General features: G+C 41.3%; 1 protein-coding gene and 2 long non-coding RNA genes across 4 annotated transcripts in view; 1 reads left to right on the plus strand and 2 right to left on the minus strand.

The window, feature by feature from the left end:
* The window catches only part of kcnh8 (potassium voltage-gated channel, subfamily H (eag-related), member 8), a 67721-nt gene extending 44023 nt beyond the window's left edge, over positions 1-23698 (plus strand). Inside the window, exons 10-16 of the mRNA XM_074613892.1 lie at positions 2299-2548; positions 9248-9462; positions 11959-11997; positions 13648-13928; positions 14461-14567; positions 14853-14932; positions 22425-23698. Of these exons, the coding sequence (XP_074469993.1) occupies positions 2299-2548; positions 9248-9462; positions 11959-11997; positions 13648-13928; positions 14461-14567; positions 14853-14932; positions 22425-23000 (1548 nt within the window). The 3' untranslated portion in view covers positions 23001-23698. The remainder of the gene's footprint in view (positions 1-2298; positions 2549-9247; positions 9463-11958; positions 11998-13647; positions 13929-14460; positions 14568-14852; positions 14933-22424) is intronic.
* On the minus strand, positions 29-21065 carry LOC141754659 (uncharacterized). 2 transcript variants are annotated; one of them, XR_012590692.1, is made up of 4 exons: positions 21009-21065; positions 16163-16285; positions 2259-2544; positions 29-654 (listed from the first exon to the last, which is right to left on the minus strand). It is a non-coding gene; the product is annotated as an uncharacterized LOC141754659 (long non-coding RNA). The 2 variants fall into 2 exon arrangements; XR_012590693.1 differs by lacking the exons at positions 16163-16285; positions 21009-21065 and adding an exon at positions 7710-8093.
* On the minus strand, positions 20153-20943 carry LOC141754376 (uncharacterized). The gene is made up of 3 exons (XR_012590621.1): positions 20905-20943; positions 20340-20443; positions 20153-20242 (listed from the first exon to the last, which is right to left on the minus strand). It is a non-coding gene; the product is annotated as an uncharacterized LOC141754376 (long non-coding RNA).
* Positions 23699-25747: the final 2049 nt, after the last annotated feature.

Consider the following 25747-nt stretch of genomic DNA (forward strand, 5'->3'; position numbering starts at 1 on the left):
ACCTCCAGTTCTGAAAAATGAAGCCAACGCCAAAGTGCCAGAAACTGCAGTTCTTCAAATGACCACTTGAGGCTGATGCCAAAAGCGAGTCAATCTCCATAGACTTTACAGCAGAAATACACATGTTTACAGCCTGGTGACACATTTAAATTATATTAAGACTTAATTAAGGGCATGACCACTTTGAGTGGGTGCCGTACCAGGTCGGTATGGTGACGTCACAGAGACTACATCCATATTTTATACAGTCTATCTATGCAATGTACATAAATTTGAGGTGTGGGGAATCTAGTTGACAGGACCACGTCGATACACGTGATACTGGGACAACAGGACATCACACTTAGTCTAAAGCAACATCAACAACATTATGGCATGAGGACAGTTTAGAGAAAAGACGAGCAGAACGGAGGGTGAACAACACCTTTTCTTCACAAGTCCAGGGAAAAGGAGGCAACCAGTTAGTAGTCTAATAGCAGCTCGTCCCCCCAGGCTGCAGATGCCTGCGAGACAGCTGTCAGAGCCCAGACCGGCGCTGAGATGGAGTGATGATGATGAATCCCAGACAGATGAATTATAGATGGGCCTGTTGATTAAAGTCAGCCTGGCTCTGATGACTCATTGATCGACTCCGTGTGACGGTGTGCTCCAGATCTTAGTCCCGACATGGAGAAAGACAGATTGATGATATGCAAAAGTGTGACTTGTTTTTTTCAACTGTAATAGGGGCTTTTCCAGATCGTATTTGAGTGTTTATGTTATGTGTGTAGCACATGTAGTGATTCATAGTGTTTCTTAACATAGATGTGTTTATTCTGAGGGTCCAGCATTAAGTAAAGCTATTCTCCTACACTGTTCGTAGCTATACTTATAAAAAGTAATGCACTGTAATTTGTATACAGTATATCCCACATATAATTTTGTATGTAATCCACTTAATCGTGAACCAGGAAGTAAAAAGAACAACAAACACTGTGTAGGGAGGAGGTTGTGCTGGATGGGTGTGTCAAAAAGCATCAGACTTTCGCCCAGGAGACCGAGGTCAACGTCAACGTTGATTTGTCACATAATTTCCATGCTTATGCCACTCTTTACCCCGTTCTTTTCCAAAACCTAACTAAGTAGTTTTGTTGCCTAAACCTAACCAAGTTGTTTACTGTGAAGTTGAAGTTTATTTTGAAAAGACTGTATGTATGTAACGAGCGGAAACTGACACGTGTTGCTGGACATTCGTAGGAAAATGCATGAAAAAATTAAAAATACCTTTTTGCATGATACGAACTGTTGTATGAGAATTAGGGCTGTCGAAGTTAACGCAAATTTGTTTTAACGCCACTAATTTGTTTAACGCAACTTGCGATTTTTAGGTTGTAGCGGGCTCAGTTTTAAAGCTAGAGTACTGTATCAACCACGTCATACTAGCTTGTTACAAAGGAGGGTAAATAATGCTCCAAACTTACGCTAAATATTGGCGAGGAAAAACCGGCATGGCCATTTTCAAAGGGGTCCCTTGACCTCTGACCTCAAGATATGTGAATGAAAATGGGTTCCATGGGTACCAACGAGTCTCCCCTTTACATACATGCCCACTTTATGATAATCACATGCAGTTTGGGGCAAGTCATAGTCAAGTCAGCACACTGACACACTGACAGCTGTTGTTGCCTGTTGGGCTCGAGTTTGCCATGTTATGATTTGAGCATATTTTTATGTTAGATGCAGTACCTGTGAGGGTTTCTGGACAATATTTGTCATTGTTTTGTGTTGTTAATTGATTTCCAATAATAAATATATACATATATTTGTATAAAGCAAGCATATTTGCCCACTCCCATGTTGATAAGAGTATTAAATACTTGACAAATCTCCATTTAAGGTACATTTTGAACAGATAAAAAATGTGTGATTATTTTGCGATTAACTATGGACAATCATGCGATTAATCGTGATTAAATATTTTAATCGATTGAAAACCCTAATATATACAGTATGTACAGTATGTGTGTGTACAACAAGAGGTTTTTTTTATGTTTTTGAAGGAAGTTTTCCTTAACTTAGGGTCTAAGGATATAGGGTGCCGTGTGTTGTGCAGATTGTAAAACGCTCTGAGGCAAACAATTGATTTTGGGCTATATAAATAAACTTGACACTAATGTTTCCTGTAGTACAATAGCTTAGGTCTCAAATCAAAGGCTGGAAATGCAATCATACAGAGTTGCAGCATGGCTGTGCTTTCACAGCTATTGTGCTCTCCTCACCTCTCTCTCTGTCTCTTTCTCCCTCCTGTCATCTGTACAGCTGCTGAAGGACTTCCCAGATGAGCTGCGGTCTGACATCACTATGCACCTTAACAAGGAGATCCTTGAGCTGTCTCTGTTTGCCTCTGCCAGTCGTGGCTGCCTGCGCTCCCTCTCCCTGCACATCAAGACCTCCTTCTGCGCTCCTGGAGAGTACCTCCTCCGACAGGGCGACGCTCTCCAGGCCATCTTCTTCGTCTGCTCCGGGTCCATGGAGGTGCTGAAGGACGGCATGGTGCTGGCCATCCTGGGTACGATAAAGGATAGGGGAGGGGATGGAGGGGAGGATGAAAACCCTCTGTGCCATCATTATAGTTTTACAAAGAAACTCCTAGCAGCAATCTTCATAATAAAGCTCTATGTGGCTCATTGAGATAAAGCTGGGTCTGTAAATGAGCCCATTGTTTAGAAACAGGAGCATCACAGTGTCCTAAAGGCTGCAGCTCACTCTCAGAGCCTATTATTATTAAACCCCTCATAAAAGAAAACAAGAGCCAACATAGAGCCAAAGACTTATCTATAACTGAGCATGCAAAATAGTTTTGGGTGACATAACAGAGTTAATAATTAGGTGAGCAGAACTGACAGACAGATGTTGAAACAGACACAAACATTCAGCAACTGCAGGTTGATTTAAATATACAGTATATATTATATTATATTATATTATATACCATTATACCATTCAGAGCGTCCCAATGATTGTCTAATTCCATACAGGTTAAGCCTCTCAAGTCTAGTATGGTCAAGCCTGTCCTACAGCATTGTAATTCAGTCCTGTCCAGTTTAATTGGTGTTGTCCTGTTCAGTCCAGTTCACCAGAGTCAGGTCATTTCAGTTCCATCTAGTCTAGACCAGTTTAGTGCGGTCTGGTCCAGTCCATGGTAGATCTAGTTGAAATCAGTCTTTATACCTAAGGCCAAATTTGTATGCATTTTAATATGCAGTGTTAAATGAATGTTTGATTTACTACAGCAGCAACTAATTACAATATCAGCTGCCAGCATTGACTTGTGTGCATTCTGTATTAACAGAATAATATAAAACTTTAAAAGATGTATTGAAGTGGTGGGATAACCCTGAAATCAGCAGTTCCAGATTTCTGTGATGCTAAAATAGAAATTGGCTTCTCATTAATGGAGGCTAAAGCTGCAATTCAGCTCAAACTAAGAAAAGATCATTATATTAATAAGAATGGTTGCCATAGTCAGTATGTGAAGTCCCAATGAAACGAAAAATGAAGGAGAAATTATATATTAAAAAACAAATGCATAAACGAAAGGACTGCTCATTAAAAAAATAGATTTTTTTATAGACGTGTATATATATACAGTATATAAGCCATCGCAACTGGTGGCAAACCACCTGAGGACACTAAACTGACCCATTTAATCTTATGACTGGTGTTTCTAGAATCAAGTGCAACAGTAACAGCAATCAAATGCACATTTGTAATATTACTTATCAAAAGTGTGCAATTACTACAGTGCATTAGCAGCTCAGTAGACATCAAGTTGGAGTGTAAATTCACTTTTTCTCTATTTTATCATGAACTACTGCTCTTCAAAATCTGACATAACCATCCCTATACTGTATGTGTTTTGATGCAGATTGTAAACGGTTAAAAAAGTGGGAAGCAGCTAGTGTGGCTCTTTCCAAAATGTAACAAAGTCCGCCCAGCACCTCTAAAGCCCACACATAACATGTTATATCTCATTTATTTAATTGATTTCCAATCCTTGGCAAAACACAGGATTTTCATTTAGGTATTTTAAGCCAAAGCACGATGTTTTTTTTGCTAAACTTAACCAAGTGTTTTTGTCGCCTAAACCTGAATAAGATGTAGTTTTGTTGGCTAAACCTAACTGTTTTTTGGGGGTTTTTTTAAAAGAGAAGGTCTGAAGTGCCTGGAAGTTCAAACAAGTGTAATGAAGGTGCTCTTTGGTTGGGAAGTTCACAAAAGAAGGAAGGTCCAGGGCATTCTTCTGGCAAAAAGCTAAAAAGCCTTTAATCAGAAGGGTATTTCATTGTGAAATACTCAAAACATAGACAATGCTGGCACATTATGAGAAGGCTTACAACCCCCGCGTGTTACTAGAAGAGTGCCTTGGACCTCCCGTATTTTATGACCTGTTTTTGTTGCCTAAACCTAAATAAGTTGTAGTTTTGTGCCTAAACCTAAAGAAGCCTTTTTGCTTGTGTTCAAAACGTAATGTTTCATTCAGTTTTACAACGTATTGGAAGGTGTTGCTTTTAAGTTTCACTTTCACTTACATCGTAGGTGTAGTAGGCCCCTTTACTGACCTACATCAATGTGCTTATAGCGACCGATAACGCCTATTTCATGGTCTGATAACAGCTGAATCGGATGCTTCGTCTGTGCACCCAGCCAAGAAATAGTGGTAAATCCACCACTTGTCAGTTTTACACTGTTATTTATTTTTTTTGCCAAAATGTTGAACTAGTCTTTTGAATGACAGATTCACATTGGCAGAAGACTTTTCTGGTATCTTGATAGTTATTACTGTTCTCATCATCATAAAAAAAAATACTTTGAAAATTGGCTTTGGAACCAATTCAGTGCTGCTCTCCTCACAGAAACGCTCTTGGCAACATCACGACCTTCCTTCAATACATCTGCACACATTTGCACCTGCTTTTGAGTGGTGGAGAACTTCTCATTCAAAACTTAAGCACACACATTGTGTGACAGTCTGGGGATGTAGTGAAAAGCACCATAGATGTCACACATGTCTCTTGGTGCAGAATGCATATGAAACAGCCCTCAGCCTGGCTGTATTTCCAACCACTCACATCTGCTGTGTAACACAACCTCTTGTACTCATGACCTTGATGGCTTTTGCTTTCTGACCTTCATGACACGGAGTTATAGAACAATCTGGCACAAGCATATGTGTGCCAGGAAAGAGTGTGTGTCAGTAAGTCAGTAAGAGAAAGCAAGAGAGTCTGAACATCCATTCATCACTTTGTCTCTGTTGGTGCGGTACTTAAAATCTTTATCTCAACTGTGTGTGTGTGTGTGTGTGTGTGTGTGTGTGTGTGTGTGTGTGTGTGTGTGTGTGTGTGTGTGTGCGTGCGCGCAAAGTGTGTCTGTTGTTTGTGTCTTTGTTTTCTGTCCTTGCTTGTTTCTCCTGTTGAAAAAAAAGTTTGCATATGTTTGGGCCTGTGTGTGCATGGAGTAGGTGGAATTGTTTACTGGTGTACAGAGTGGTGTGTGTGTGTGTTGGTGTGTGGGTGGGTGCAAATGTGTGTGTGTGTGTGTGTGTGTGTGTGTGTGTGTGTGTGTGTGTGTGTGTGTTTGTGTGTGTGTAGGCTTGACAGGTGGAGAGCATTGTCTCTGTGCTGCCTGTTGACTGTGCAGAAGGTCAGGCTGACATTGAGTGTCTGACTGAAGGAGAAAAAGCTCTGTTTCGCTTTCTCTGTGTGCGTCTCTCTATTTCTTCCTTGTCACACCTGCAAGTCTGTAGCCACAGCTAATAGAGAGTGGGTGAGAGCGAGAGAGGCCATGTTGAGACATGAAACAGAGAGAGAGAGAGAGAGGATGAGGAGAAAGTAGGGTTGATGGAGAGAGAGAGAAAGAGAGAGAGAGAGTGTAGTAGAATATCTGAAATAACTGGACTGAGGGAAGGTGGAGAGGAGGTAGAGAGAGTGTGAAAGAAAGAGTAGGACAGCAGAGTTAGAAAGAGGAAGAGAGGGGAGCAGGGCTGCAGGATTCGATGGAAAAAATGAAGGAAGGAGGAAAAGAGAGTGAGTGAGATAGAAAAAAATAAATAGAAAATAGAGCTTAGCTGAGTTAAGGTGAGGTGGGGAAGGAAGGAAAGAAAGAAAGGAGGGAAGGCAAAACTTGGAGAAAGGAATGAAAGAAGAACAACAGGGAGGAAGAAGGAAGGAAAACGGGAATGAAGGAAGGAAAGACAGAAGAAAGGATAGGAAATACAACAGAGGACAGATGAAAAGAGGGAAGGAAAACAGGGAAATAGGGGGAAACATGGAGGAAGCAAGGAAAGAAGTAAAACAGAGGAAGAGAAGAAGGAAAAGAAGGACAATCGGAAAAAAGGAAGGAACACTGAGTAAAGGAGGAAGAATGGAAACGGGGAAGAAGGAAGAAACAACAGAAGGGAAGGAAAGAAGGAAGAGAGGGATGGAGGAAAGAAGAAAAAACAGGGGCAAAGAAAGAAAGAAAGACAGGGTAAAGAAGAACGGAAGAAAACAGGAAGAAAGAAAGGACAGAAAACACAAAGTCAGGAAGGAAAGGGGGAGATGGAAGAAAACAGGGAAAGAGAAAAAGGAGGAAGGAAAACAGGGAGGAAATAAACAATGAAGGGAGCGAGGAAGAAAACAGGAAAGAAGGAAGATAGGGAGGAAAGACAGAAAACAGAGAAGGAAAGTTAGGAGGACAGAAAACACAAAGCCTGGAAAGAAGCAAGAGATTATGGGAAGTACACAAGGAAGAAAGGAAGGAAAGAAAACAGAGGGGAAGAGAAAGAAAAGAGGCAGTAAAGAAGAAAGGAAAGACAACAGAGAGGACAGGATGAAAACAGAAAGTGAGGCAGTTATGAGAAAACAAGACAAAGGGTTTTGATAAAGCACGAAGAGTGAAGAATCTAGAAACAGAGACAGAGGGAGGGAGAGAAGTAACGGCTGAGGTGAGACGGGGTGGACTGAGAGTGAAATAGAGAGAGGGGGGGGAGACGGAGAATAAGAACAGTCACGACTGCCGCTCCATCAGCTTCGGTGTAATTGAGCAGCGTTCACAGTTCACAATGGCCATAATGAATATTTTATCACTGCTTAAGGGGCATGAACACTAACGGGGTGCTTCGTACAGCTTCATCCTGTATAAAGAGAACAGGAAACAGCTGTCAGCACCGCTTCATTCAAACAGTAAAACGTACCGAAAGCAGTGAGAGTGATTATGTTTTCATAGACTGTATAAATAACACTGTTAACTAATATTCTGTTCATTCATAGTCTATACTTAGTCCTGTTCTTATTTAGTTTTTATGGTGGTATTTAGAGATTGGTGATTGGCTCTTGAGTTTCATCTCTTTTGCTTAATTAAGTTCTCGATGCATTCAGATAGTTGTGTTTTTATTCTAACATCATCTGATCGGACAAGCATGTGGGAAGAGTTGATCGGCAACAGACCATAGTGTTAATGTAGAAACTGAAAAGAAAAGCTTGTTGTCAGCTCCGTTTATTTCCAGCTGCCTTGCTCTTAATTTATGTTGAGAAGAGCTGCAAGAAGTAGATGAAGTAGAAGTTACAGTTGCCTTACCTAAACTACAGTGACCTCTAATGATGCTAGAAGATCAGGCAGCAGGGGAAGGACCCAAACGCAGACAAAAGCATGCCGACTGGTGCAGTTAAATGATTTTATAAAATGCTTACAGATTGAGAGTCCAAGATGCACCCAGGTAACGGGCAAACTAAACTCCATACCAACGAAAAACAAACCGACAAAGAACAAATGAACTGGGCTAGTTTAAACAGTGACTGACTGATGAGGAAGTGGGGACAGGTGAAACTAATCAGGGCGGGGCAGACCTCAAAACTGGCAGGAAAACACAAAAGGCAGGAAGTAAAGTGATCTGAGAGGAGAGGTGAGCAACAAAATAAAACAGGAAACACTAAACATGAATGAACAGGGGGCAGGGCCGATTACGACAGAACCAAGTTAAGAATATGGCAACAACTCAAACCAAATTTACAGTCATGGTTGTCAGAGGATTACTAAACTAATAATGGTACCACATTTTGCTTAATAAATCATGTATTAATGCTTTGTGGATACGTTTTAAGCAACTAAAGCCGCAGTGGGTAGAAATGGAGCAAATATGATAAAAAAAAGTTATTTTTATAAAACGATCAGTATATCCTGACAGTAGTGCATGAGACACGTAATCTGAAAAAAAACATGTGTCTCTGTGTCCTCTGGTGTCCTCCGGTGCTCCTAATGGCATCTGCAAGATTTCACAGACCGGAGGAAAACAACTAATCAGAGCCGAGCTGGAGCCTTGCCGTCTCTGAGCAGCTGTCAATCACTCACAAACTCCGATCAAACGGTCAAACTAGGCAGCGCTGATCAAATATGAATCAATATTCTGTTACTGTAATCCTTATTTCTCACCTCAAATGTTTTCAAAATCATCTTGTAATGTACTGTTTAGCTGTAAAATGAGAAAGTTTTTGACCCGGCAGCCATGTTGAGATCAGTAGAGGAAATACCAAGCTCCGCCCACCAGCCGGAGCACAGCCAATAGAAACGCTCTCTCTCTCTGAAATGACCTGTGATTGGTCAAAGTCTCCCATCACGGGCTAGATTTTTTTAAAGCCTGAAAACAGAGCCATGAGGAGGTGCAGAAGTCTAGTTTTCTCTCAGAACACTTGAATTACAATATGCTGAAAGGTTATTATGGAATTTTTGCTCAATGATGCCAAAACCTTTCTGCCTACTGAAGCTTTAATAAGAAGTTTTGGGTTGCAAGACTGGTATTTATCCTCCTCTAGCATGACACTTGCTTCTTTGTAGCTTTTTAGTTCGTAATTAGGATCACTAACTGTACCAATATCCATTTATTTAAAACATATATCAATATTTACAATGGCAGACTTGGTGGATGGTAAGAAGAACCCAAATTAAAGTCATTTATCATAGCGAAGCATAGAAAGTGACAAACCTGTGACATTAATATAGCTATTAGTTATAATGCGTGCTGACATGAGGTGGTCTTAATGCCCCAGCCTTGTGCTGGTCCAAACCCCCTCACACACTCCAACCTGTACACTCCCTGAGAAGCTTTTTAATAAATGGAAGATCTGAAACATGCTGCTGAGAGACTCTACAGTCTGTATCCTCAACAACTTTTAGAATAAACATCATGCTGTGACCCTTACTCTGACCTGTGTCCATGTCTCTCTCTGAGCAGGTAAAGGAGATCTGATCGGGGCAACTCTGTCCTTAGATGACCGAGTGATAAAAACCAATGCAGACGTGAAAGCTCTGACCTACTGTGACCTGCAATGTGTTAACCTGAGGGGGCTGTACGAGGTGTTGGACCTCTACTCCGAATACTCGCACCGCTTCATCCAGGACATCCAGCAGGACCTCACATACAACCTGAGGGAGGGACATGAGACACATGTAAGTCCATCAAAGTAATATTGACTCTTAAATGTGAAGGTGCTGCTGTCTCTGTTGTGTATCAATACAGTATGACCATAGAATATACATAAGAAGTGGACATAGTCACTGTGACGTCACCCATTGGTTTGTGGACTGCCGTTTTGAAGCCTCAAGTTCAGCATTTTAGCCGTCGCCATCTTGCTTTTTTGCAACCAGAAGTGGCACGAGAGGGTGGAGCTAAGTACAACCGAACGTTGAACAAGACATTTTTAGGAGACCAAAAAGGTTATATTAACTTTCATGAACTGAAATCATAATTTATTAAATGAACATCATGCTGTATTGAAGAAGTCTTGAAACTAGCGATTGAGACTATAAACTCATGTTTACAATGTTTACTGAGGTAATAAATCAAGTGAGAAGTAGGCTCATTTTCTCATAGACTTCTATACAATCAGACTTCTTTTTGCAACCAGAGGAGTCGCCCCCTGCTGGCTATTAGAAAGAATGCAAGTTTAAGGCACTTCAGCATTGGCTTCGCTTCTCAGACACGGAGGTAGCCCACTGAGTATGACTGAGGCTCATTGTTGTTGTTGTTGTTTTTTGCAGATATTTCACTCAAAAATACACAGATTCTTTAAAAAGGAGCAGAAACTGATTTTCACCTTAATTTCCTGTGTCTATGCTCCCAAAAGTTATTATGTTTCATGCTGCAAGAGGACAATTTCACAGTAGTTTACATTAATGAGGTCCTCTTGCGATGTTCACAAAATACAGCTTCCACTGACAGAAAGTAAAGATGAAAGTGTGGAGGAAAAATAAATGAGGTGCTGATTATGCACCAGAGTCTGTTGAAGAAAAAAAAAACATATAAAATGTCTTTTTTTTTTCTAATCAGATGTTCACTCAAATTTCATATTCTTAAAGAATAATTTCGTTTTTTTCTGGACCCTTTTTTCCCATGTTTTTGTGTCTAAGTGACTATTTGGGACAACAATTTTTGAAATTGGTCCAGTATTGAGATAGAACGCTGCAGACGTCAGCCGGTAAACAAGCTGTAATGTAATCATTTGGGGAAACCTGGTACCATCAGTTTACGTCCACTAAAAGTTTTTGTTTTTGCCACTGACAGGCTCAAATTGTTATTATAAAAAGCTGACAACATTATGGAAAGGACCCTACAGAGAAATTAAATGTTTTTCTTACGTTATGTTTTCTCTTTGTTATTGTGTGTCTCACTCGGAGAAGCCTTGACCTGAAATCTTGCGTCACATCCACATTGTCAAAATCATCTAAATATTCAGCCGTGACATTGAAAATCTTTTAGATAACACTAAGCTACACTTTCTGTACTCCAACACAACAAACTCTGACAACACCGGTGTCCCGTGGCACTCTCTCTCTCTCCAACTCTCACTCACGTTTCCACCATTGTCTTCCGGCAACAAGTCACATGACACAATAACAGAAAGCAAAAGGTAAGAAAAATGTTTAATTTCTCTGGAGGGTTCTTTCCATAATGTTGTCAGACACTTATAACAATCTAAGCCTGTCAGTGGCAAAAACAAGCACTTTTAGTGGACGTAAACTGACGGTGCCAGGTTGCCCCAAATGAATACATAGGGTCCAGGTTGAAAAATACCAAAGTTATCCTTTAACTTTTGTATGAGATTTTTAATCATGTTTTAATAAACCCTGAGAGTTCTTGATTTATTTCTGTTTTCGTATTGGAAAAAAACAATGCAGAAAATTAATGAGCCCTAAGCATAGCAGTGCATGACAAGCACTTTATAAACACTTGCCAATTTCTATCTATAATGAATAAAGGTACTGTAATAATGGGTGAGAATGACTGATGGGTTGGGTGAGAGGAAAGAGGGAGGCAAGGAGGGCTGGAGTTGGGAGGGTAAGAAATGGACTTTGAGGGTGGCTGGAGTAAGCAAGAGGGGAAAAGCTTTAAAATCAGAAAAGTGTATTTGTGTGTGTGAGAGAGAGAGAGAGAGACAGAGAGGGAAAGAGGGCAAAAATAGTCGGGGCACTTGCAGGAGCTCTGCTGCTGTAATTACAGTCAGGTATCTCCAGCCCAAACACCACTGGCCCACTTACTAACTCACTACCTGCCGCAGGGCTTTTAGGAGCAGCTGATGAACAGAGGGCCAGCCCAGATCTCAGCACAGAGTAGAGTTAAAATGAAGAAGACAGGAGGAAGGAGGCAGCACAGGATGGACGATGTGTTTGTGGCTGAGAGGTCGAGATTGCTCGGATATTACTGCACTATATATATGAGCACAATACAATAGCATCAGTGTGTTAAGGTGAATTATTTCCCATCATTGGATCACCGAAAGCCCATATAGTGTTCTCCTGCCAGCTTTGCAAAAATAACTTACTGCTGAGAGTTGTGAAATAGCTCCTCTGTTAATTTAAAGCTGAGAGAAGAAAGGCCACATCTTGATTGCTTCTTCCTGCAGTTAATTTACTGTATACAGTATTTCCTCTCTGGCTCTCTTCCAGGTTAAGGCCAGGCTGTCCACAACCGCTCTAGATACTCAGGTAACACACTCAAACACTGACTGATGGTTAACAATCTAATGCCCCGCTTTGAGACGGGTACCATTCACTCAAAAGACGACATCTATCACCTCCAACATATTTGCTGATACCAACGTTTTAAGCAGCCCGCAATACAAAATAATGGAACTCAAATTAACGTTCAACCACAGATACATTTTTCTAAATCTATGAAAAGTCTGCAGGGCGACCCGGCAGTAGACCTCCATCGCTGATAATGGACTCAATCACTCTTCTTGAATTAATGATTCCGATGGAGAGATTTTTTAGTTCTTAGTTAGCAGGCATTAAATCATTCTTCCTCAGCATAGAGGGTGATGATGCTCTACATGCTCTACAGGCTGCTCATTGAATGCTGAGAATCTGCACAAATATAATGTGTAGTACAAAAAAATCAATTCAGCTGTCGGGGCCATTAACCTCACGCTGCTTCCGATCAATAGGTTACCGTTGACCTGATTTCTGTTATTACCTAATTGTATCCTCATCTTATGGTTGATCAGCGTCCTTGCACTTTTGCACAACTAGCAGACCCATGACAAAAGAGGACTGATGTCAGAGTTCACCATGTGTTGCCTTCATTACTCTGCAGGTCACACTTTCAGTCTGACATGTTGGATTTTTGGTTAACTTTGTCACTCATGAATCCAGCTGAGTGGTCTGCCCCTTGCACTTAGAAGTCACAAGTGCACATCTATGTATTGAAAACACCTCATGTGTATTTCAGGGTCATGGTGTTAACAGCTTCGCGTGTTCAGCATCTTCAGACGAAGCAGAAAAAAAACAGGATGGCAACATTTGCTGTGACACAGTATGCGGAGAATTGCTGTTTTTTTAAAGACATCATAAAGGCTGATGCTTCAGTTGACTCAAATCAGCATGAATAGATTTTAATTGTCAGCTTTCTGCTTTTTCTGTAGTTATGTAATCTCCAAAAGTTCTATCAACACTCAAAGGTTGTATTTCAAAATGTACTTAAAAAGGTGCTATTGATAAAATTCAGCCGCTAGATGTCACATTCTCGTACCCGTTCTCACTTCCAACTCGTCAAATTCTGCCATTGGGTATGTGCCCCGCGGCATCGGAAACGACGAACGGAGGCAACTTTTAGCAACAGTATGTGATGAACCGGGCCTTTCAACTAACTCTAATGTAAACCCACCCGCGGCGTAATTCGTTTCCTGTGTGAAACTAAAAGTAATGCTGACTTATTTTGTCAAATCCGTCTTAAGTCACCAGTCACGTCAGTTGCTAGCCAGTGAAGTTAACGTCAATTACGACCGTTTCCTAACCCTAACAAAGTGGCTGTGTTGCCTAAACCTAACTTCCTGTGAAAACGGAAGTTTATTTTAAAAGGACACTATGTATTAAGCGTATATTGACACGGTGTCCCTGGTCCGTCCAAAAGTAATACAAGAGGGGTACAAAACATTTATTTTGGATCCGCCAAACATTTTTAAATGATTAATTTACAATCATTATTTTTTCAGTTTCTAAAGTCTGTGTGGATGTATTATTCTTTTTTAAATATTCATCTCCATAAAAATTTTATTTTTAAAACCTTTAAAATCACAGGCGATTGATATTTGTCGCTACTCTCAAAGTTTATTTTCATGTTTTGTTTATGTCCAGTCTGGTTTGAGAAGGAACGGACGAGTGGTTCACGGCTATCCGTCCATCATAGAGACGCAGGACGAAGATGAGGAAGATGAGGAGGAGGAAGAAGAGGAGGAAGATGAGGCCGTGTCTGTGTCATTCGAGCGGAACCGATCGGTGAACCTCGGGGACACGGGTGGGAAGTCTCCGCTGAGCCAGCCCAGCCAGAGGACAACGGGACGGAGCTCCAGGAGGTCTCGGAGGAAGATCCAGGAAATTACTCTCACCACTTTAGACCCGTCCAACCTCAGCCCCAGGTGAGTTTGATCGCCATTGATTTGTCTGTCTGCCTGTTTCTCTGTGACTCTGTTAGGTCGATTTGTGTCATTCTTTAGCATGTGGTACAAACTAAGGCAATTTTTGACCATGACAGCGCAACATTTAAAGAGGACCTATTCTGCTTTTGTGCTTTTTCCCTTTCCTTTAATATGTTATAGTATAGTTTGTTATGCATGTAAAAGGTCTGCAAAGTTACAAAGCCCAAAGTCTACGTCAAAGGGAGTTACTCTCCCCCACAGAAACACTGCTCCTGAACTGCCTGAAACACCTTGATTGAAATCCTACCTTTTCTTCCATAACGTGGTGATGTCACCAAGTAACACATTTGCATAATACCTGCCTAGCGGCTAGTTTGGCACGCCCTCAAACAAAGCTAGTTAGAGTGGAGCTGAAGCGGAATCCGAAGAGTTTGGCTCGGTTGACCAATCACAACAGAGTGGGCTAGTTGACCAATCAGAGCAGACTGGGCTTTTCGATCACACACACACACTCATTTCTGTCTCCCTGCAGGATAGTGGACGGTACTGAGGACAGTGAGGGGACGGAGGCTTTCCCCTTCCCTACCAGCCAAGGTTGTCCTGTCAATGAACCAACCAGTGCCTCAGCGTCTGCCACAGGTCCTTCCATCCTACAATACTCAGCAATTTACCTCTTAAATACGACCCAATACCATTTACAATCCCTTCAACTTCCCACATCCTGGGAAGTGAAAAATGTTCACATCCAAATCCCTGCAGCAGTACTGTTGTATATACTGAGGGTAATGATTAATGTGAATTTGCACTTCCTGTCAGTGCCTACTCTATTTATCCACTGCCTTGATGCAATAACTGCTGGGTGTACATTTGTACTTCTTATTCGGCACTTGAAGTGATTTGTAACTTTTCTAATTTGTGTCACAGATTTGTTGCAGATCAGCACGGCAGAGCTCGCAGCTAAAGCAGAGGAGACCAGAGGACAACTGCAACACCTCGACCAGCAGGTGTGTGTGTGTGTGTTTAAAAGAGAGACCGACAGGTGGCTATAGCAGCATGTGACTGACATTGTACCGCACCGTCGGCTTTGATCTGCCAGTGTCTGAGGTTTTTCGGCCGATTCAGCATGTTGAATCGGCGGCAGCGCCGGTCGGTGAGAGAAATCACTCTGATTGGCTGATCAGCTTAAGGCTCTTCTCATTTTTCATCTTCATCTCTTCAGATCATTCCGATACACGGATATTATCACAGCGACATGGTCATCTGGAATGAAGCAGTAGTGGTAAATGAGAGTGGTGTGAAAATGCTCGGCAAACGCCACATTGTTTCATTTACGTATCATAACAACGACGTGTATATCCGCCGTCCTCGTTCTTTTCCCTTTTTTGAATGACGAATACAGACTACCACGACCTGCTGGTGTGCAGAGCTATTTCACCTCACACAGATGCAGAACGTACGTGCTAACTGGCTGTCGGCTGTAGTCTTTGCGGTGTGTTCGGGAGCAGCTTGTCGGCCAAAACAAAGGCGACGTGAGGCGACGCAACAAGAAATCATTGCCGCTAGTTCTCTGATGTCGGGTCAGTGTGTCCCCAGCTTATGATTAGAATAGACTCTTACTAACACTGGGCTCACTTCTAGTGAATAAAAGTAGTGAAAATAAACTATTCCCCTATTTTTTCTGGGGACCCATTGGAACTCCCTTAACGACCCCTTGGGGTCCCTGGACTCCTGGTTGAGAACCACTGCTCTAGAGGATGTGGTGTTTTATTGAAGCCTTAAAGAATGATATAATTTTTCAATACCTAAACCCTACATTTATATGTTTTCATGAACCTTACATTTAATTTCATATTTGGATGTTTTATAGACTTTGGTGGTTCGTTGTCCAGCTTTAAATAATCCGTTCACACACACAGACACACAGACACACAGACACACACTCACTCTCTCTCTCTCTCTCTCTCATGCTGTATCCTATGGTTTTGATTGGCGGGTGGCTAAATTGACATTAGTCTTTTGGCAGGTGAGAGGGAGTGTTTGCTTCCTCCCGCTAAGCCTCAGTCTGTATCCTGGGACGAGCAGATAGAGGCGTAAAGAGAGGGAAATGGAGAGAAGGCAGATAGCTTCATGAGAAGAAACAAAATCAGAGAGGGAAAGTGTGTCAGACGACGGCACAGCATCTTCACAGTTATACACATTGGCTCTGTTGTCCTGTCTGTGTCTCAGTGGGTTACCGGTGTTTGACAGGAAGTGTCCCAGCAGGGTCTTGTAGGTTGTTAATCCTCACTTGGATCCATCCACTCCGATCACCATAGGAGATGGAAAGAGGGTGTTGGTTTAAACCCTCTCTGCTTTCTCTTCAAATACAAATATAAATAACATTTTGTTATTTGGCACATACAGGGTAGTTTCATAATGTGGATGACTTGCAAATAAAAAGGATTTACCGTCCCAAATACTGTAATTTAGTACTCATGCACAGTTTCTCATCATGAAAATGATGTTGTTACATCTCAACTGTGGTTGGAAATCCACTAGACAACACTTGCAAAAAGCATGCTTGTAGGGGCCCAATTTGTTGGTCGATAGTGTTTTTTTTCTTAATGAGAAACTGCAACAGTACCAGTTATTTCAGTGAAAATAATGTAGCAAAGGCCTTTTGAGACCTGTATCCGTACCTGTGAATAAAACAGCACAAACTGCAATTTTAAACATGAGATATGACCATCTGAACAATCAACTGCAAAAGGTTAATGTCTTTGCTGATTCTGACCTGAACCACACAAAAGTGGCAGCATTTTAATGAACTACAAAATGTGTGAACACAGTCATAAACTCTGCCTTGCTCTGCGACCTCTCATTTTACCCTTTAACCTAATCTGGAGGGCTTATTCTAGTGGGAGATGAATGAGGCATTAGTATAGTTAAAGAGAGGCCTAACATGGTGACCTTTGTTCCAGGTCATGGAAATCATAATGTGCAGACACACAGGAGAGCTTGAAGAATGAGAGCTGTGCCTGAAAAGTCTGAGTAATTGCGCTTGTGATTACAATAAGAGGCTAGAAACACTCACATACGGTGCACCACAAATACACTTGAGAATGAGACATAAGTACATACGTATGCACAGCAGTAGTGACCTACTTTAATAAATGAACAGTAAGAAACCAAATTAAATGCTGAAAGCATCAAGCAAGTATAAAACAGACTTAAAACGCTAGTCACTTGGGGGCAGTGGAATAAGATGTTACCACATGTACATATTCACACATCTAAGAGACACTAAGCAACATTATCAGTCATTTAGATGCATGTTTCTGGCTATCTGACAAATGTAACGCTAACATTCACTGTTTTTTAGCTCTGTTTTGGTCTCCACCGACTGATGAAAATATTCTGTCTCCTTAGCCTGCTAAATGCTCCACTAGTGTTTGTTTTTTTCATTCAACCTTCATTTAAATCTCAAGGAATCATTGAGAGCATACCCTCATTTTCAATGATGCCGAGAGTACAATTAAAACAGAATAGATACATACAAGAAAATAATTAACGAGAAAACAAACAACCAGTCAACAACAGAAAACAGTTCAAAACAGTTACATTCAAAAGCAGGGTATTTTGTAATCATGGTTTTAAATTGACTGTGTTAAATTTTAGTGTGTGTTGTAAAATGTTCCAAGTTTGTGCAGCACAAATACAGTTTCTCCAAATTTAGTGTTTGCACGTGGGACTTCAAGTGTTATCACTTGAACGAGCCAAATAAGGACTATAGGAACAATTTAATAAGGATGTGACATATGATGGCAAGTTGCCATTAAGGGCTTCATAAATAAATAGAAAACCAATGCCTGTCACGTCACCCAACCTTTTCATACAAGATGCAATGATGAGTAGAATAACTGTCACCGGTAATAAATCCTAGTTTCTTCTTTAGAAACTAGCCAGTAAATTTTCTGTCTGCTGTTTAGTGCTGACCAGGTAGTGTACAGTGGCTTTCTTGCCTGCGGTGAGAGTGAACCAAAACTGTAATGTGGTATATGCCATAAAACCAAAACGATGAGTTGAATAACGCTCAAATGTGAAAATTCCCTATAGGTCACTATTTCTGCAAAAAAAAAGACTGAGCATCCATCAGCTTTCCTTTTCTCCAGCCATGACTATAACAGCTGATGGTTTCCAGGAAAGTGCAACTCATCTGGCTTCCCAAGTTGGAAATCTGGCCAGGAAAACTTCTTGTGTGTTTATAGCAGAAAGGTCGAGGCAGTTGAGGTAACTATGTGAGGTTCCCTTGAAATGGTCAAACGGTTCAACAAGCCCACGGTTCAGTTTGTATTGCATTTTTTGAGACACGGTTTAGTTTGTTTTGCATAAGGGAGAGGAAAAACAGAACCATTTCTAATGTGTTTGAACTCCAAAATATATATAAATAGATTGATTTATAGTAATGAATGATATTTCTATATTATTTGAAGCCATAACACTGATTTTATATCTGAAATTAGGCTGGTTACTTAATGGTCAAGTAGGCCTATTTTCAGATAATTGGCTCTTATGTCTCTGGAACCTCATCAAATAATTAGCAGGCCTGTATTTAATAGTAGTGCAACGGCTCAACAAGCCTACGTTGTTTTGATTTTTTATGGTTTGGTTTTGCATCCCTAATTCCTTCATCAGTCCTAACTTCTCTTGGGACCGTTACTTTGACAGTATCTTGACCGTTGTCACATTCAGAGCTCTCTTTGCCATTTTCATGCTCTGGTTCTGCTTTGAAATGATCCAATTCACAAAAGTCACAACTAATTTCCAAAAAAAAAAACTCCATTATCAAAGCTGCTCTGCTTTATACTTGACACCCAGGTTGCTGAATATAGTGGATTGCTATATTTATGTGCTGTAGTACAACTCAAACATTTATTCAGAGTCAGATATTTTGTAGAACACTTGTGGTTAAGATATGATAGTGTTTTGGGCTTAATGCATACCTGTAGCTGCAGTGAGCTCTGGTTATCTATGGCTGCTGTTTTGTCTGATAATCCCCACAGATGGTTGTCTCTGAGGTGGGAGTACTGGAATCATGTTGACAGCGTGTCAGATTGGACTGTCCTGTCGCTCTCAGCTTTTCTATTTTTATCAGAGCCAGAGTTTAGACCCAGGCTTTTAGCAGCCACTCCAGAGAGGAACAGAGATGAGATGGGAGAGAAAGAGGGAGACAGAATAACTATTGTCTGGACTCAGTAGGATATGATAGATCAAAGTTAAACAACCTCAGTGTTAAATATCAAAAATGTAATAAATACAATTAAATGTATTAATTAAATCTATTAACTGATAAGACAATGTGTTCATGTATGCCTAACACTGTGTGTCCATGTATCCGAGAGAAGAAGAGGAAGCTCTGAGCCTTATTTGGTCTGCCGTGATCACAGTGTACTTGATCACCTCTTGACGTAGTCACACAGCGACTGGAGCCGTTCCCACCTGGAGTTGTGTGTCCCGCTGAGGGCTGATGTGCATCCAGTGGCACTGATGTGCGTGATTGGCCTGATGAATGGTCATGAGTGCTTTGACTGGTAGAGGCAGATGGCACATTGGCAAGGCTTCCTGGTCGTGCCCTCTGTGGACACGCCACGTGCAGAGAGCAACTAATCACCATCACCCGTCAGTGTAATGACCAATTATAGCAGCATGATGTTACATGCTCAACGACAGGCAGGAGATATACTTTGACCCAAAAAGACTGACCTGAAAATACCAAATTCGTCATGATGTAGCGTTTACCCTGGGGCTTTTTATTCTTGGTAGTGTTTCCTAGAAAGTTTGTCTTTACTACATAACCAAAAAAAGTATTAAACTACTGTATATGGCAGTGACTTACTTTTTTACACTGTATGTGTGCATATCTTTGTTATTCAAATTGCTATGAGTTCATAGATACCAGATACAGTACTTGATTGTGCTCCTTGTAGTTTCTCAGATACAGCCTTTTTCTTATCATACTATATCTAGTATTTGGGCACATGGGACAGCAGTCTGTAGCATGATAAGAAAAAAAATCACTTTTCATCCAAATGATTTGAAAATGCCTTCACATTTGTGCCTAGGCAAGCCCAGAGAACACTTCCAAAAGGAAATTAAAAATTTCAGTTGCAGGCACAAATGGGTAAATACATGCAACGTGTGGTTTGGCGACAAAACATAAATACATCTAGTTCTGAATGAACTAGAGTCAAACCAGTTCATGAGCTGTTACAAGCAGTTTTATTTGTCATTAAAATTAGTAAAACTATTATCTGCTGGTCCCACTAAAGGAGAGCCTGAAAGGAGAGAATACAGTCAAGTTAGAGGGGGCAGCGCAGGGTGGCAATAAATATGGTAAAAGAATAATCACTACAACCAAAACACATCACTCACCCAACCTAAGGTGACCACACACACACACACACACCGCTCCAAATCCAGGTTCAACACCACATCAAACCGTCACCAGTGCACCCACTGGCTGCCACCAGGGAACCCTGTAGGGACAAGGAGACCAGCGTTCGTTCTGGCTTAAAAATATTAAAAAGCAGGCAGCATCAACAGACAAAACCTAATGGGTGATTAACACTTGACTGGAATTAAAACGAAAAAGACAAATTAATTGTAAAATTAATTCAGTTTCACCTCCTCTTTGATTTATAGACATTTCTCAAAAAACACCAAATACTTAAATTCACACAACCCAGGCAGCCAGAGGGGTCCTCCAAAACAGCTCGGGCTACCAGTCATTACACAAACAGGAGAACAATCAACCAGTATTTAGTACATGGTCTAACATTTCATGCCATACATCAGCAGAATATTTTCAATTTGTATTTCACTTAATCTGGGCAGGTTACCATTTTAAAACAACTCCCAATATTCATAGTAAATATAATGACATGTTCGCAGACACCAGTGTAAAGCTATGATTTACCCATAAAGTACTTTGAATTACCACAACTGGGAGGGAGGGCGGTGTTAAATCAGCTTTCCTAAGAGAAGTACAGAGATATAACACTTGATATATATGACACTTGAAAACCACCACATGTCTCTTACCTTGAATCTCAGTGTGTGCCTCAAACAAGAGGTGATAGAGAAAGAGGCCAACCACACTTCCTGCTTGACCTTATCTTAACTAAGCACCTCCCACTGACACACCTGTTCCTATTTCCTCATCTCCTAATTAACCATCAGTACTCCTGGATCCTAAAATCCAACCTACTACATACAGCAAATATTTGTTGAGCAGTATTATTAAGAATGAGTCAAAAATAATTGCAACTCTTGCGAAACTAATCCACCGTAAAAATTGTAGGAAATGACTAATGGCCATTGCCTTTGGCTTTACAATAAAAGCCACCCTAAGTTCTGCCAATTGAACGCTTTTAATATGAAAAAATATTTGCACTTGCAGTAAGTTAAAACAGCAATTACATGGTGTAAAGAGAGTAAACCTTAAACAGTGAGGCTGTTGTATGAGATACAATTGCAATGGGTAACAAACTAAATCCAGTGCAGGAATGATGGACTACGCCAATACTCTTCTTCTTTCCTGCTACTACTACTTGATTTCATTAAAATCCTTAGGACTATAACTTTAAATGCCTTTTTTTATTTTAAACTATCCACTTGAGTGCTTAGAATTGGATTTTATGCCTCACCCAACCCATGGATGAGGAGGCATTTCATTAAGAACCATGTAAGTATTGTATTGTATTGCGTCTCTGATCTGATTGAGCATACCTTGGTTCTTAGCTGATGTGCCGAAGCAATCACTACCAGGTTTTAGTCCCTCACCAAACATGAAGAATCTAACAAATAACATTATTTCGAACAATTATTTAACACATCTTTAATTTAATACTATGTGCTAAAAGAAATATTTTATGGTTCTACAATTTCACTATTAAAACCGTGATTTTAAACTGACTGACTATGACTTGCCCAAAAACGGCATGTGATTATCATAAAGTGGGCATGTCTGTAAAGGGGAGACTCGTCGTTACCCATAGAACCCATTTTCATTCACATATCTTGAGGTCAGAGGTCAAGGGACCCCTTAGAAAATGGCCATGCCAGTTTTTCCTCGCCAAAATTTTGCATAAGTTTGGAGCGTTATTTAGCCTCCGTACCGACAAGATAGTATGATTTTAAGACTGAGCCCGCTGCAACCTAAAATCAATCAAAAACAAGTTGCATTAATGCGTTAAAGAAATTAGTGGCGTTAAAACAAATTTGCGTTTGACAGCCCTATTTTAAACATATTTTTAAAAAGGGAGCCTACCAAATCAAACACCAAACAAAGGCTGGCCTCAGCTGCTCTCTCAGGTGTGTCTCAAAGCAGAAAGAAAGGCCCTTTGCCTCTGTTCCTTGCCTGAGTCCTTCCTGGGTCCTAGTGCTACACTTCCTGTTACCTGTGTACCTTCCCTTTCCGCATTTAAAACTAAATATGGTTTGTGTTTGTGTCTGCAGGTGAGCAACCTCGGGAGGGAAGTGGCCGACCTCGGAATAGTCATGAAGAGAATGGCTCATCTCATGGAGACCCTCATGACGTCAACGCCACAGCCTACAGTAGTCTGCCCCACGCACTACTCCCCAGCACACCTCACATACCTGTCCCATCCGACACCGCCTATGTCTTACCCTTCCCCGTGCTCCTCTCATACCGCCTCCGTCTGGACGGACACGCCCATGTCATTGCCCTCTTCACCTCTCTCCATCCCTCAACAACACGGCGTGATGATATGCCACACAGACTCCCTCTCACATAGACCCCAGGACCTCCAGCTGGGGTACTCTGCTGTCCCCAGCTCAACTCCAACTCCAACTCACAACTCACCTGCCCTTCAACTACAGCCCGTCGTTGTAGAGCCTCACCTGCCTTCCTCAGCCCTCAGCTCACCAGAAATTTCCCACTACAACGACAGGGTTTCTGTTACCATCAGGTCAAGGGTGCACAGTCCACCTCCACAAGACGGTGGAGATGAGAGCCCAGGATGTTCTCCACAAACTGGACTTGGGGGCACCACCTACCACAACCCCGACTAAGGGTTTGTAGCAGCCCTCCATCATCTGGACTTTCCTGGACTCTGTGGGACTTAATCCAGGATATCTTTGGGGATATGTTCCTGAACTGAAGATCAAACTGATCAAACTGGGGTCCCCCATATCATTGGAGGACGTTTGCAGCGATGCAACTCAGATTCCTTTTGTTTTAAAGGCACGTGTTTAAAAAAATCTTGTTGCATGAAAACAAGTACAGAAAGGTTTAGGTGGGTTAGCTTTTACCTTATAGAAACGTAGTGTTGTAAGACAGGGATGTAGAGGTTTGGATCAGCTGCGTGATGGCAGCTCTCTGGGCACTCCCAACCCCCCCACCACCACCTTGAGGTGGGATCGTGCCATAATGGAGGACAAGAGGGAAACGGAGGAGGAGAGAGGTCTTTCTGTCCTCCCTTTTTTTGCTCCTGGCTATATGGTTTCAGGTCGACTGGGCTGGTCGGAGGAGGAGAAAGCATCGTGAGTGGTGGAGGTGGTCTTCGGAGACAAGGAGGGGAGGGGTGCACGGGCGCTGTTAAAGTCCTTCCCCCAACCTCCTATCTCTACTCTAACCCTTCTTTCCTTGCGCACTCAACCTACGCACAACACTCTGGGTACCAGTGCGTGACTGGTTGGGGCTGGTTGGACTGGGAGCACAGAATGGTGTGAGTAGGGAGATGAGACTTATTGTGCTCTTTAACGCTGGCCCTCAGGCGAGGGGGGGATGGAGGGTGGAGGAAGTTGGTTATGGAGGTGGGGGGGGTATGTTACGCCTCGGGCAGCACAGCCCCTGCTGTCGTCTGTCACGCTGAGCACAGGGACTCTTTCTCCCTCTCTGCTTCCCTATTTCCAGTGTTTCTCTCCACACACCTACTCTCTCTCTCTCTCTCTCTCCCTCCTTCTTTATCTTTCTCTTGCTCTCTGCATGCCTTTTCCGAGCCTTTTGAGTAGTGCCTGTAGACACACATTAACATGCTGCATGTCACCCTGTGGAAATCCAGCTTGCCATTTATCTATCTATTTAAAGGAAACACGGTTCTATCGTTTAATAGCTGAACCTGGCATTTACCGATGCATATTTATTGGACGTCGGCTCAGTTTAAACAACTGGGTAATTTAGGCACAAGGTAGTCGCCCCTGTTGTGAAGTGGCCTGGAGCAAATTGCCAATATCGAATTGGTTCATGATCCACGATGGAGGCCGTTTCCCTGATCGTCACCCAGGGTTACCATCTCTGAGATCCATTTTCTCAGCTGTTCAGAGCAAAGGCAATACTCCCATATAAAAGCACAATAAGGACATAAAGACGCTTTTATATTTCTATGAATGTATCAATACTAAAGATGTATTTTTTTACCTCAAGGAATGCAAGAGTGTGGGGTGGCAGTTAATGATGCTACTGTATATGAAGTTATAGCAGTGCTGTTCGCTGGTACCAGCTAATGCAATCTTAAACCAGGAAAAAGGTCCGAACTCTCTCGATCTACTGTTCTCTTTTGAATTCATGTAGGTTTGCCTCTGCTTCTCTGCAAATGGAATGTACTGTAATAAAAAACATCTTTTTTTCCCTTAACATTTTGATATTATTAGATACGAAAAACCTGTTATGCTAATAAATGACAAATATGACTGTTATGTCCCTGGCTTTTTTGTTTTTGTTCAGTGTTCACAGAAACAATCATTAAAGAGGACCTATTATGCTCATTTTAAGGTTCATACTTGTATTTTGGGTTTCTACTAGAACTAGTTTACATGTTTTAATGTTCAAAAAACAGAGCTTATTAGAGATCGGCACAGGCAGGAATTCCACCTTTTTCTCTTTCCCAAAACAAACAGTGTTGCTTATTCCTTAAAACCCAAATGTAGGCCTACAATACACTGAATGATGGCTATCAAAGTAAATTCATTGTGTTTTGGATGTAAGTGGATAGAATGTCTGCTCATGCAGAATTAAAAATGTATTTAATTTAATAGAAAATTATTCATGGACATGGCAGAAATAAGAAACAAATCACTCAAAGCCTATTTGTCCAGCAAATTTAATGATTTTTTGTGCAGTTTTTTGTAATATTCTGCTGACATCCAGGTAAATGAATGTGTGAATACATAATGACCTTGGATTATAGCTAAATCAGGTATAAATGATGCTATGCCACATCAGAGGGAGTTACACTGCTCCTGAACTGCCTGAAATGCCTTGATTGAAGTCCCGCCTTTTCTTCAGTAACGTGGTGATATCACCAAGTAATACATTTGCATAACTGCTAGTTTGGCATACCCTCAAACAAAGCTAGTTAGAGCGGAGCTGGAGCGGAGTCCGAAGAGTTTGGTTCGGGTGACCAATCACAACAGTGTGTGCCAGCTGACCAATCAGAGCAGACTGGACTTTTCAGGAGGGGGGACAGGAGCTCAAACGGAGCGTTATGAGAAAAGTAAAGCGTTTTTTGACCAATAAAGCATGTAAACATGTTCTAGTACAAACCCAAAATACAAGCATGCACCTGAAAATAAGCATAATAGGTCCTCTTTAAAGTCTAAAGCCATGTTAGAAGCTCTGTAATGCTGCAGCATGCTAACATCAGCACCCTAATATGCTCACAATGACAATTTTAACATGTTGATGTTTAGCAGGTATAATGTTTACCTTGTTCACAATCTTAGTTTAGCATGCTAACATTTGCTAATTATCATACAACACTAAATACAGTACATATACCACAGTATTGGATAAATTAATACTTTGATCTGATGTTGAC

This window comes from Sebastes fasciatus, chromosome 17 (assembly GCF_043250625.1).
Source record: "Sebastes fasciatus isolate fSebFas1 chromosome 17, fSebFas1.pri, whole genome shotgun sequence".
NCBI classification, from domain to species: domain Eukaryota; kingdom Metazoa; phylum Chordata; class Actinopteri; order Perciformes; family Sebastidae; genus Sebastes; species Sebastes fasciatus.